Source organism: Anguilla anguilla, chromosome 17 (genome assembly GCF_013347855.1).
Source record: "Anguilla anguilla isolate fAngAng1 chromosome 17, fAngAng1.pri, whole genome shotgun sequence".
NCBI classification, from domain to species: Eukaryota; Metazoa; Chordata; class Actinopteri; order Anguilliformes; family Anguillidae; genus Anguilla; species Anguilla anguilla.
In genome coordinates this window covers 25,170,604-25,183,155 of record NC_049217.1, presented here as the reverse complement: position 1 = coordinate 25,183,155, position 12,552 = coordinate 25,170,604, and the positions used below count along the sequence as shown (strand labels likewise).

Here is a 12,552-nt window from a genome sequence, read left to right as displayed (position 1 = left end):
CATCTCCTCTATCTTCTCCAGCAGCTCTGTGACCTGAGTCCCATCAGCCCTGTTCTCATTGTTGAGAACATGATACCTGTTCCCACATTTCTCTATGAGCTCTTGGAGGGCCCTCCCTTTAGCCTCAATGTGCTGCTCAATGGTTCTGTCTCCCAGCCAGTCTCCCCTGGTGAACAGCACTATAGTGTGTCTCCAGACTCTCTCACTGAGAAGCTCCAGGTGTTCCACCACTGATTTCTTCTCTGTATCTCTGAACGCTGAGCTCACATCAATGACCAGGAAGAGAGCGCAGGGTCCCGGGGGACACAGAGCCACACTGCGCACAATCTCCTGTTTATCCAGCTCTGCCGTGTCCTTCACAGAATATGTCTTCCACCAGCCTGGTGTGTCGACCACAGTGACCTGTCTCCCAGCTACTTCACCCTGTCTCTTCACACACTGTGCAGCTCTTATTCCAGACTTAAACTCCTCTCTGCCCAGGATGGTGTTTCCTGCTGAACTCTTCCCACTCCGTCTGTCCCCCAGCAGCACAATCCTCAGCTCTGAGAGACGGTGCTCCTCCCCTGTCAGAGAGAAAGAGAACAATTTACTCCTCATCAGGAGGGTAACAGACATTCAGCTCTGAGATGAGCTGCTCTCTGTAAGTTTGGAGTGGAGAGCATTAAAAATAAAATGAAATTTTATACTGAAGACTAAAAAGAGTTAGGCCGGGCAGTAAATATTTAGGTGTATAGTTGTGCATGATACTTTTTTTTGATACCAATGTCTCATTCAGTGCAATACATATTAACAGCCTAAAAGGTCAAAATACATGACTTTTAAAACTGTGATGAAAATATGTTAAAAATTGAAAATATCAGTACAGTAATTTATGTCAAGAGGATTATTACTCAGAATATAATGGCAAATGGTATATAAGGCTGCTGGGTGGCACATCCTGCCAAGACATGATTCCAGTAAGTGGATGCACCCCACAGTCTGCTATCAAACTCTGACTGTGCAGCGCAGGCTGCGCTGGCAGCTCCACAGGGCAGCATGTAATTGGCTGCAGAAGGGAGAGTTCAGTCAGCAGGATTTTCTGTGTCTCATCAAAACCTAGCAACCGTCTCAGTTCAACTGAGCATCTGCAGCCTAAAAGCGCTCATGAAATCAGCTCCTGCTACTCAACAACTGTGGAGGGGAGAGAAATTGGCAGCTGACAGCCACACTTCAAAGGGAACGTGTGTTTCTCTGCACCCTGTTTAATCAGGGTGGCTGCAGTGATGACACTGGATTATGAATTACACTGGGAATTGCCAACAGGGAGAAAAATGATAAAATGCAGTGAAAATTATTACATAAGGAATTATGACTGTTTCGCAGTTGGTCCGCCTGAGAGGCGGATTGGTCTCGGCTGTGCCGGCTGGTGGAGAGAGCACACGCACCTGGGCTGCGTTAGCTAATCAGCCCAGGTGCTTAAATGTGTGCTGCTCTCCACAGTTAGGGGCCAAGACCAGGAGCTAACACAGAGAGCGCAGTTATGATTTTTGTTTTGTGTTATTTTGAGCACTGGAAAGAAAGCATTCCTCAGCTGGGATGCTAGAGGAGCTGGACCTGGCCGGGAAGGCGGGTCGGCTGCAGAGCGGCGAACTGAAATAGCTGTCGCTCTGTTTTACTTTCTTTTGTCTTTGTTATTTTAGCTCGCTGTTTTAGTTCATTGTTTTTGCCCGGAACCCGTGAGGGGGAACGGTGAAGCGGTCTGTTAATTTTATTTTGTTTTTGTGTGTGCGCTCTCTCTCTCCATGCGACAGAAACGGTGTTCCTCGGCACTGCCGCATCTCTCTCCCCGGGGTGTCACATTGGCATGGGACAGACTGCCTTCGATTTGGCACTCATTCATACAAAACTAAAATCAGGTATTCCACATCATCATATGTACAAAATGGCCTCATTAAGCACTCACTCACACCTCAGTGTGCAGCACAGGGGAAAGTCAGGAAAAAAGTAAACACAGATATAGCCTACACCTTTCACTGGAGTAACTCTTTTCATTGGTAAAACTCCCCAATAGAAAATAATTAAACATAGTTATGATTAATGTAAATATTCCAATGTAATTCCTCTACATGAAAAGTCTATATATGAAAAATACGTACCCTCAGAAAGTGCTCTGAGAATCTTTCTCTGCATCTGAACCTTCGTCATCCTTTGTTTCACTCGCTGTTCCACTGCACTCCTCTTCTCTTCCACCTCCTGTAAGAGCATTCTATCTATTTCATAGAGAGAGCCTCCATGCCCTGCCATCATCTCCTCTATCTTCTCCAGCAGCTCTGTGACCTGAGTCCCATCAGCCCTGTTCTTATTGTTGAGAACATGATACCTGTTCCCACATTTCTCTATGAGCTCTTGGAGGGCCCTCCCTCCAGTCTCAATGTGCTGCTCAATGGTTCTGTCTCCCAGCCAGTCTCCCCTGGTGAACAGCACTATAGTGTGCCTCCAGACTCTCTCACTGAGAAGATGCAGGTGTTCCTCCGCTGATCTCCTCTCTGTATCACTGAACACTTTGCTCACATTAGTGACCAGGAAGAGAGCGCAGGGTCCCGGGGGACACAGAGACACACTGTGCACAATCTCCTGTTTATCCAGCTCTGCAGTGTCATTCACAGAATAATTATTCCACCAGCCTGGTGTGTCGACCACAGTGACCTGTCTCCCAGCTACTTCACCCTGTCTCTTCACACACTGTGCAGTTCTTACTCCAGACTCAAACTCCTCTCTGCCCAGGATGGTGTTTCCTGCTGAACTCTTCCCACTCCGTCTCCCCCCCAGCAGCACAATCCTCAGCTCTGAGAGACGGTGCTCCTCCCCTGTTATACAGACAACTGTTATACAGACAACATCACTTTTTGACTAAATCAGCTATTTAATTAATTTATACAATCCTTTCATGCGTCTCTTTTCTGGTACGCATGATAATATTTTGTTGTAAAAACACAAAAATAAAAAAATAAAAAATCATTTTCTACACAGAAAGAATAAACCCACCATGATGAGAGGTCACATCACCAGCTGCCATGTCAGTCCCTCTGTCTTGGTCCATTTTCGTCTGTTTAATAGAATTATTTTCACTGCATTTTTATAAAAGTCATTGTGAGTTTTTATTTAGTATGTTTACCTGTCTTCTGTTGATTTTGTGCTGTAATATTTTCATGCACAAATCGAGAACCACATTATAAAATCAGGCTTATCTCCCTTTTTGATTCAGTTTTTGCAGGAATAGCTCACTTCCTCTGGTCACTGGTTTTAGTGCATGTTTTCAATAGTGTTACAATTATTACGTCTTTTTGTAGGCCAACTCTGCAGTTACTTCCCCCATGGGTTCCCTCAACAAATTTCCAATTTATTTTTTACCATAGGCATTTCGTTTCCTGTCGAAAGTAAGGTCTGTGGTTAACGTATTTCGAAGAGAGTTTTACGTTTTGTTCTACGAGATAAATTACACCCATTAATACCGTGCATTTAGAAGCCATTATGTGCTTTAAAAAAGTAAGTTGCTAACAAGTTGCTATGTTGAAACTACAATTAGTTTGGCTCAAAAAAGGGAACTTACTTTCGGGTTTTAGGACTCTATTGAACATTTTTTGTGCAAAGTTAAGATATTTTACATATTTAGATAACCTTCTGACTGGCCAGCTTTTCCATGGGCATTAGAGACATCAAGGGGTTTTGTGGTTAGAAATAGACTTGAAAACTAAACTGAACCGTCCCTTTAAGTTCAATGTTCAATGTCTTATCTTTACACCTTTTTTCCCCACCCAAATAAGTCAAACAAGATGGAGAGCCATTTTGCAAAACTTTTAAAGCCAGCATTTAATGTAATAAAACATATAGGCCAACTATATTTTTTTAAGTGCACAATAGTCAATTAAATCACAAACGAGTGCCGTATGTCTTATAACAAATTTGTATTCTCACAGATAAAACTGCAAAAAGTATTCGTTTGTTAACAAAATTTTAAGACAGTCTTTTACCAAATTCAACAACCACACCTCTGAAAGTACATAGCCTACAGAAGCGCATTGCAGCAACTGCAAAAACAATTAAAATAGAAATTAACAAAATAGTATAATGTGATCATTTCACACTAATATGGGATCGTGAAATTATCACATTATTACATGATAAATTATCTTTATACCCAATACATTATAACTTGACAAACATTTTGTTAAGACGAAATAATTCCATCATTCTAAAAGTGAGATACGGCTCAAGAGAGAAATTGAATAAAGGTGGTGATTGTAAATTATTTTTTTTATTATTTTTTTAAAATTTAGTTACGTTCACTTCACATGTCGTTTAAGACGATGCTTTCTGTAATATTGAAATATCAGATACCCAAGTGTCACGCTTTTTTTTTCTCTCCTCAAAATCTAATTGTCTCAACATTGCGTGTGTATGAGAGAACAGGAAATAATGTACATTTGAAATGGTGTTGATGAAATATCACTGCACCATATGCAAATAAAACTCGAAACTGTCTATATAAACAAATACAATAATAAAATCCTATTGAAAAATTGACATATTAGATAAATATGAAAGTTAGAATTCCTCTCCAAATGTAAAAGTTCAGAAAATTCTGACACTTGTTCCTGGCAGAAGGGGTTCTGGTCTACATCCTACCCCATTTCTGTGAAATTTTACTGTAGTATTTTTTAATAATCCCACTTCAAATTTTCTATGTAATCCAATAGACGCCAATTGAAAAATATGAAAGTTTGGATAAGAATTTCTCCCCAAATGTAAAAGTTCAGAAAATTCTGACACTTGTTCCTGGCAGAAGGGGTCCTGGTCTACACCGTACCCCATTTCTGTGAAATTGTACTGTACCATTTTTTAATAATCCTACATCAAACATTCAATGTAAACTAATGCAGACTAATATAAACGAGTGAAATTTTGGATTGAAATTTCTCCCCCGTCTGCCAGGAACAAGTGTCAAAATTTTCTGAACTTTTACATTTGGAGAGGAATTCTTATCCAAACTTTCATATTTTTCAATTGGCCTCTATTGGATTACATGGAAAGTTTGAAGTGGGATTATTAAAAAAAATGCTACAGTAAAATTTCACAGTAATGGGGTAGGATGTAGACCAGGACCCCTTCTGCCAGGAACAAGTGTCAGACTTTTCTGAACTTTCACAGTTGGGGAGAAATACTTAAACAAACTTTCATATTTTTCAATTGCCGTCTATTGGATTACATGGTACATTTGAAGTGGGATTATTAAGAAATGCTACAGTAAAATTTCACAGAAATGGGGTAGGATGTAGACCAGGACTCCTTCTGCTAGGAACAAGTGTCAGAAGTTTGAGACCTTTTAAATTTCAGGAGATATTCCAATCCAAATTGTTGCTTTTTGTCACTTAGCCTGCATTGGATTACATAGTTGGGGTGGGATTATTTGAAAACCCTTCAGGAATATTTCACCCAAATCAGGTCAATACTACTTCAGGACCCCTTCTGTTATATTTAAATGTCAAATTTTGAGACCTTTAAATTTTGAGGAGAAATGGCCATCTAATATGTCCATTGTTCAATAGGATTGGGTTACTTTATTTGTTTATATAGACAGTTTGGAGTTTTATTGCATATGGTGCAGCGATATTTCATCAACACCATTTCAAATGTACATTATTTCCTGTTCTCTCATACACACGAAATGTTGAGACGATTAGACTTTGAGGAGAAAACAAAATGCGGTATCTGATCCTTCCATATTACAGTCTTAAAATACATGTGAAGTGATCGTAACAAAATAAATCGGTATCTCACATTTAGAAGCAAATTATAGCCTTTTCAAACACGTAAGGAAGACCGCGAAACCATCCAGTCATATAACGCAACCGATTTAAAGTGGACCGGCAACTTCAGCGTCGTCTAAAATGAGGTAACTTTTATACCCAGTCTATACATTATGGCACAAGTGATAGAGTTTTACTTTCTTATTTGTTTCAGACATGACGAAGTAATGTTGGCAGAGCATTGAGTGAAAACAATGAGAGCTGTAGGCCAAGCAAGAATATTTATGTATACAATTTATGTGATTCTGTATATCTGAGAGCATGGTGATAAGAAAAATAAAGACAATTTTACCTGACTGACACAACTCCTGATTGTTCCCACTCACAAAGTGGAGTCGTTTTCGTATAACCCTGTGTTCCAGATCGAGCAAAAGTGAAACTTTGTAGTAGGCCTACAGAACATGCGTGAGCTAAGCGATGCTTATTGCTAATGTCGACACCTTTGAAACTGAGAGAAACGTCTGTTGGGAAAATCTCCGTAGCACCAAATGATTGCAAAGGTGGTAAATAATTTCTCATTGGTAAATGCAGTGTCGCAGTTTTCCTATTGGCTAAGCGAGCTTTGATGGGTGGGGGAGAGGGGTGTGAACGAAGAGAGGAAAGGCCACGGAGTCTTGCACTTTCTTCAAACTGCAGCGCTTCCTGTAGAACAGAAAGGGCTTCACCATGGCAAGTACTGTAACTCTTTATTAACACAATCTATTGTAACGTCTTATATTATTCCTGTCCTCGTCCACATGCCATCCTCATCCTCACTCACTTGGCCTCTGATTTAACTAAACTGAACCTGCACAACAAAAATTTTTCAGTAAAGAAAAGTTTGGTGGGTAGAGTGAGAACAAAACAGGGAAATGAAGACAAAGTGAAACTAATGAAGAGAGCTGGAGCCCTGCATACTGCAGCACATATGCAGGTGCGCATGGATTGAATTTGGGGGGAATGTTTAGTTTGTGTTGTAGTAATAGTAACTGGAGTAGTCGTAATAGTAGGTGTGTATGCATGTGTGTATGTGCATGTCTGAGACTGAGAGTGAGTGCGTGAGACCTGCAAGTCATTTTACAGAACACCTCTTTTTATATGTATTTAAAGCAAACCATTAAAATCCTTTCTGTGTCAAGTGCTTTTTTGATGGAAGAAAAAGACACGCAAGTGAAAGGATGGACTGTGGGTGTCTTGGTAAGGAACCATTGATTTCAGGATTATCCCTATCCTAATGGTCAGGAGATTCAAGATTTCCAGTTTGTGGCTTGAAAAGGCTATTAACACCACCTCATGTGAGGCATGCAGCCAGTGCCATAATGACAGCGTTAGCATAGCAAGTGAACTGTAATCACAATATTTTAATGGATTTTTTTGACATTTCACGTTTCATTTCCACATGTATTGAACAGCAGATTAATTCAGTCTGAAACATATAATCAATTTTATGCCTTGAAATGCAAAATAGAACAGATATCACTGGAATATTTAATGATGACAGTTTGTGCTATTTGTATGAGTAACTAATTAAAAAATTCAAAGAGTAACTCAGTGGGAAAATGCATGCAATGCATTTATTATTTGGTTGTGTGTGTAAGGTAGATTGTTTTGGATGGCTGGATACTGACCAGCTTCAGAGATATGCTGCAGAGCAATATGCTGCTAAAGACACCGAGAACGTTACCTGTATGTTATAGATATTCTACACCAAACCTGTTCAAAACAATCGACAGACACTACAAGTAAAAGTTTTATTTAAAGCAAATGAATCAAAAAGTGTAGTTTATCAACAAATCAGTACAAATCAAGATAAAATGGACAGAGTACAATAGGTTTTAAGCTTGGTATATTTCCCTGAAAAATCTGTCGAAGAGTTATTAAATTGCAAATGTACGACGAAATATCCTGTCACATTAGTCTTGTGCATATTTCATATGTAGATTAATTCACTCACTTTAAAGTTCACTAAGGTATCAAGGAAATTCATGATAGGGTTTGTGTCCCTGTGAACACCATGGTTTCCCCCAGGTGGGGGCACTGCACCTCCACAGAATTCATGAGCACCTCCGAAAACATCAGAGACAAATCAATAACACCTCTGACTCAGGCCTCCATAATCTTACGTTGAACCATTCAATAAATGTGGTGCGATTGAACAAAACTGACTTTGGCTTTGTGAAGCCATGTTTTCACCAGGCCAGGTGTTGGCTACACCAGTGGTTGCCAAAGCGGTGGGTAGAACCCGTGGGGGAGACACGGTGATGGCTGAAGGATTAAGGCACAGTACAGGATGTGTGTGTGGGGGGGGGGGGGGGGGGGGGCAGCACGGCGAAGCAGCACGGCGCGGCGCGTAGCGTGTCTCCACTGGTTCCGTTTGTGTGGCGCAAAGGCTTGCTTAAAGCTCTATATTCCTAGTAGCTCTCGCAGTCTGCAGTAGGATTACATTGTGTATTTCACGTTTGTTCACGACTGTTGATTATGGGTAAGTGAATACTTGGTGAGAGACCTTTTTCAGTCTGTTAATATGGTAATATTTTTTTAACACATGTAAATATGTGAGAAAGTAAACACTTTAAAGAATTACTGTAAACTTAAATCGCAACGTAGCCTACATAATAATTAATCTCAAACTGCATTAATTTATTTGCTTGGTTAACAAGCGTGCTAACTTTATGAAGAATATGTAATGATCATAATAGTAATAATAATAATAATAATAATAATAATAATAATAATAAATAATCCATAATCAACCATTGGGAATTCCTGTGTCGTCTTGTTATTCACGTCAAAACATTTATATGATCATATTTAGTAAAATCAGTTAATCGTCAAAAAGATAGCATAACAGTTTAAACTTGAAGGGATATGAACACCACAACGTCATGAACACCAGAAGCTTTGAAGTGCAATAAAGGCTTGCTTACAACTTCATTTATAAAATAGGTGCATTTTCATCGGCAAGACCACTAAATCTGATTTTTTAAAGCACTGTGGATTATCTGATTTTATTAACAAGCCCTTTTTGAAAGCACGGCGAACGAAGACATCGGGAAAAGTCAAATAGGCTGAGCAATGGTTGGTTAAAAACTACCTTCCAACACTCGAGCTAACAAACTGCTGCTCGGTGCATTCACTTCTACATCATTCAATAGGCTACGTCTTTCTGTGGTGTATTTTTAAATTTACCCCGCCCCCTTCGCAAAATAAGATAGCGAAACTAAGTTTGCCTTTCTCCCAGGTTCCAGATTTTTTTTTTTTTTTTCCTGCCAGGACAATAGAAAAACGAAAAGGCTTGTATTTTTTTAGCTGCTTATAAAATATCTGGTGTTTATCTGGTTTTATCTTGTTCTCCACTACTGCAAGATGGAACTCGGGACACACCCCCAGTAATATAAGGATGAAATATAAATCAGAGAATGTATAACTAGCATTTTATAGCATATTTCTGTGTATAAACAGGCCATCGTGACGCGCGACAATCCGAAAAAATAGAACAGAAGCGAAAAACTACGCTTCAGTTCGCTTGTGTCGCGCGAGCTTGGCAGCCGGTTCGCGACGCGTTCGCATCTGGTGGAGACGACGTCGCCCGCTGCCGTTGTAATAACAATACTTCAACTACGCGCGTAGTGCGCTCGCGGTCGATACGCGTGCGGTGGGTGCCCGGCTTTACTCTTTGAAATCATGTAGTAGGAATAAAATAAGAAAATATAATTAATGTACTGAGAATAGATACTAAGAAATAGAAATAGCATCATAGTAAAGGCTTTTTATCTACATGTTGTTCAATGGACTTAAGTGGACTTGATCCTGAGTTTGGTTACACTGTTGTAAGTCGCTCTGGATAAGAGCGTCAGCTAAATGCCTATAATGTAATGTAATGTAAAAATAATAACAAATTAATAACAACAACAACAACAATAATAATAATATTCATAAAAATACATGTTTGAAACTGGAAAACTGATTTTTTTAAATTAATTTTTTATAGATGGCTGGAAAAGAAAGGAGTAAAAGCAAGGTTATTTTGATTTCACACACTTAAAGATGGTGTTAATATATATATATATATATATATATATATATATATAATTTAATATCTTTTACTTTTGTATCTAAAAAGTTCTTTGTGTGTTTATTTTTATTTTTATTTGTTTGCTTATAAGTTAAATGTTCTTAAATATAGAAACTTTTAATAAAATATAAGTTTTTCAAATTGATTTGAAAATGTTGCACTTTTTGACAAAATATCGGTCAAAACATCTTTAATCGGTGGGCTAGAACTCTCCAAAATCGGGATCGGCATTGGTCGGGCTCTACTTAGGACTATAAACTGTAACACTCTATTGAACGTTTTTTGTGCAAAGTTAAGATATTTTACATATTTAGATACGTTAAGGGATTTCGTGTTTAGAAATAGACTCGAAAACTAAACTGAATTGTCCCTTCAAGTTCAATGTTCAATGTCTTAGCTTTACACCTTTTCTCCACACCCAAATAAGCAAGACAATAAGTCCAAGTTTGACAGCCATTTCGTAAAACTACGTTCAATGTAATAAAACATATAGGCCTACTATATTTTTCTAAGTGCATAATAGTCAGTTAAATCACAAAATGGTGCCATATGTCTAATAACAAATGTGGATTCTCACAGACTAAACTGCATAAAGTATTCAGTTTGTTAATAAAATTTTAATGCAGACTCACCAAATTCAACAACCACACTTTCGAAAGTCCGTAGCCTACAGAAGCGCACTGCAGCAACTGCAAAAAAAGAAAAAGAAATTAACAAAATAGTATAATGTATTTCAAACTAATATGGGATCATGAAATGATCACATCATTGCATGATATATATATATATATATATATATATATATATATGTACCCAATACATTACAACTTGACAAACAGTTAATACGAAATAATTCCATCATTCATGTTACGTGAAAAGATCATGCTAAAATATAACTTTTATACCCAGTCTATACATTATGGCGAGCGATAGAGTTTTACTTTCTTATTTGTTTCAGACATGACGCATAATGTCGGCAGAGCATTGAGTGAAAACATTGAGAGCTGTAGGCCAGGAAAGACTATTTATGTATACAATTTATGAATATGATTATGTATATCTGAGAGCATGGTAAAAAGAAAAAGAAATACAATTTTACCTGACTGACACAACTCCTGATTGTTCCCACTCACAAATTGGAGTCGTTTCCATATAACCGTGTTCCAGATCGAGCAAAAGTGAAAGTTCGTAGTAGCCTAGGCTACAGAACATGGGTGTGTTTAGCGATGCTTATTGTCGACACCTTTGAAACTGAGAGAAACGTCTGTTGGGAAAATCTCCGTAGCACCAAATGATTGCAAAGGTGGTAAATAATTTCCCATTGGTAAATGCAATGTCGCAGTTTTCCTATTGGCTAAGCGAGCGTTGATGGGCGTGGGCGAGGGCTGTGAACGAACAGAGGAAAGGCCACCTAGTCTTGTACTTTCTTCAAACTGCACTGCTTCCTGTAGAACAGAAAGGGCTTCACCATGGCAAGTACTGTAACTATTTAACACTATCTATTGAAACATCTTATATTATTCCTGTCCATGTCCATATGCCATCCTCATCCTCACTCACTTGGCCTCTAATTTTACTAAACTGAACCTGCACAACAAAAAGTTTTCAGTAAAAAAAGGTTTGGTGGGTAGAGTGAGAACAAAACAGGGAAATGAAGACAAAGTGAAACTAATGAAGAGAGCTGGAGCCCTGCATACTGCAGCACATATGTAGGTGCGCATGGATTGAATTTGGGGGGAATGTTTAGTTTGTGTTGTAGTAATAGTAACTGGAGTAGTCATAATAGTAGGTGTGTATGCATGTGTGTATGTGCATGTCTGAGACTGAGAGTGAGTGCGTGAGACCTGCAAGTCATTTTACAGAACACCTCTTTTTATATGTATTTAAAGCGAACCATTAAAATCCTTTCTGTGTCAAGTGCTTTTTTGATGGAAGAAAAAGACACACAAGTGAAAGGATGGACTGTGGGTGTTTTGGTAAGGAACCATTGATTTCAGGATTATCCCTATCCTAATGGGATAGTCAGGAGATTCAAGATTTCAAGTTTGTGGCTTGAAAAGGCTATTAACACCACCTCATGTGAGGCATGCAGCCAGTACTATAATGACAGCGTTAGCATAGCAAGTGACCTGTGGTCACAATATTTTAATGATTTTTTTTGACATTCATGTTTCATTTCCACATGTATTGAACAGCAGATTAATTCAGTCTGAAACCTATACAATTAATTTTATGCCTTGAAATGCAAAATAGAACAGATATCTCTGGAAAATTGAATAACATCTTGTATGAGTAACTAATTTAAAAATATATATTTTTGTATTACACTGAGACAACCTTGTCTTTTCTTTATTCAAATAGTAACTGAATCTATTTGATATGTATGCAATGCATTAATTATTTGGTTGTGTGTGTAAGGTAGGTTGTTTTGGATGGCTGGATACTGACCAGTTTCAGAGATATGCAGCAGAGCAATATGCTGCTTAAGACAACGGGAACGTTACCTGTACGTTACAAATATTCTACACCACACCTGTCCAAAAATCGACAGACGCTACAAATAAAAGTTTTATTTAAAGCAAATAAATCAAAAAGTTTAGTTTATCAACAAATCAGTACAAATCAAGATAAAATGGACAGAGTACAATAGGT

At 38.4% G+C, this 12,552-nt stretch overlaps 1 protein-coding gene and 1 long non-coding RNA gene across 2 annotated transcripts in view; both read right to left on the bottom strand.

Annotated features, from left to right (window-relative positions):
• The window catches only part of LOC118217155, a 152,494-nt gene that overhangs the window by 60,583 nt on the left and 79,359 nt on the right, over positions 1-12,552 (bottom strand). The window contains exons 13-14 of the mRNA XM_035398977.1: positions 2,136-2,846; positions 1-563 (exon numbers count right to left, since the gene is read on the bottom strand). Coding sequence (XP_035254868.1) covers positions 1-563; positions 2,136-2,846 — 1,274 coding nt within the window. The remainder of the gene's footprint in view (positions 564-2,135; positions 2,847-12,552) is intronic.
• LOC118216868 lies at positions 4,044-11,673 on the bottom strand. Its single transcript, XR_004763080.1, has 3 exons — positions 11,000-11,673; positions 10,533-10,589; positions 4,044-4,067 (listed from the first exon to the last, which is right to left on the bottom strand). It is a non-coding gene; the product is annotated as an uncharacterized LOC118216868 (long non-coding RNA).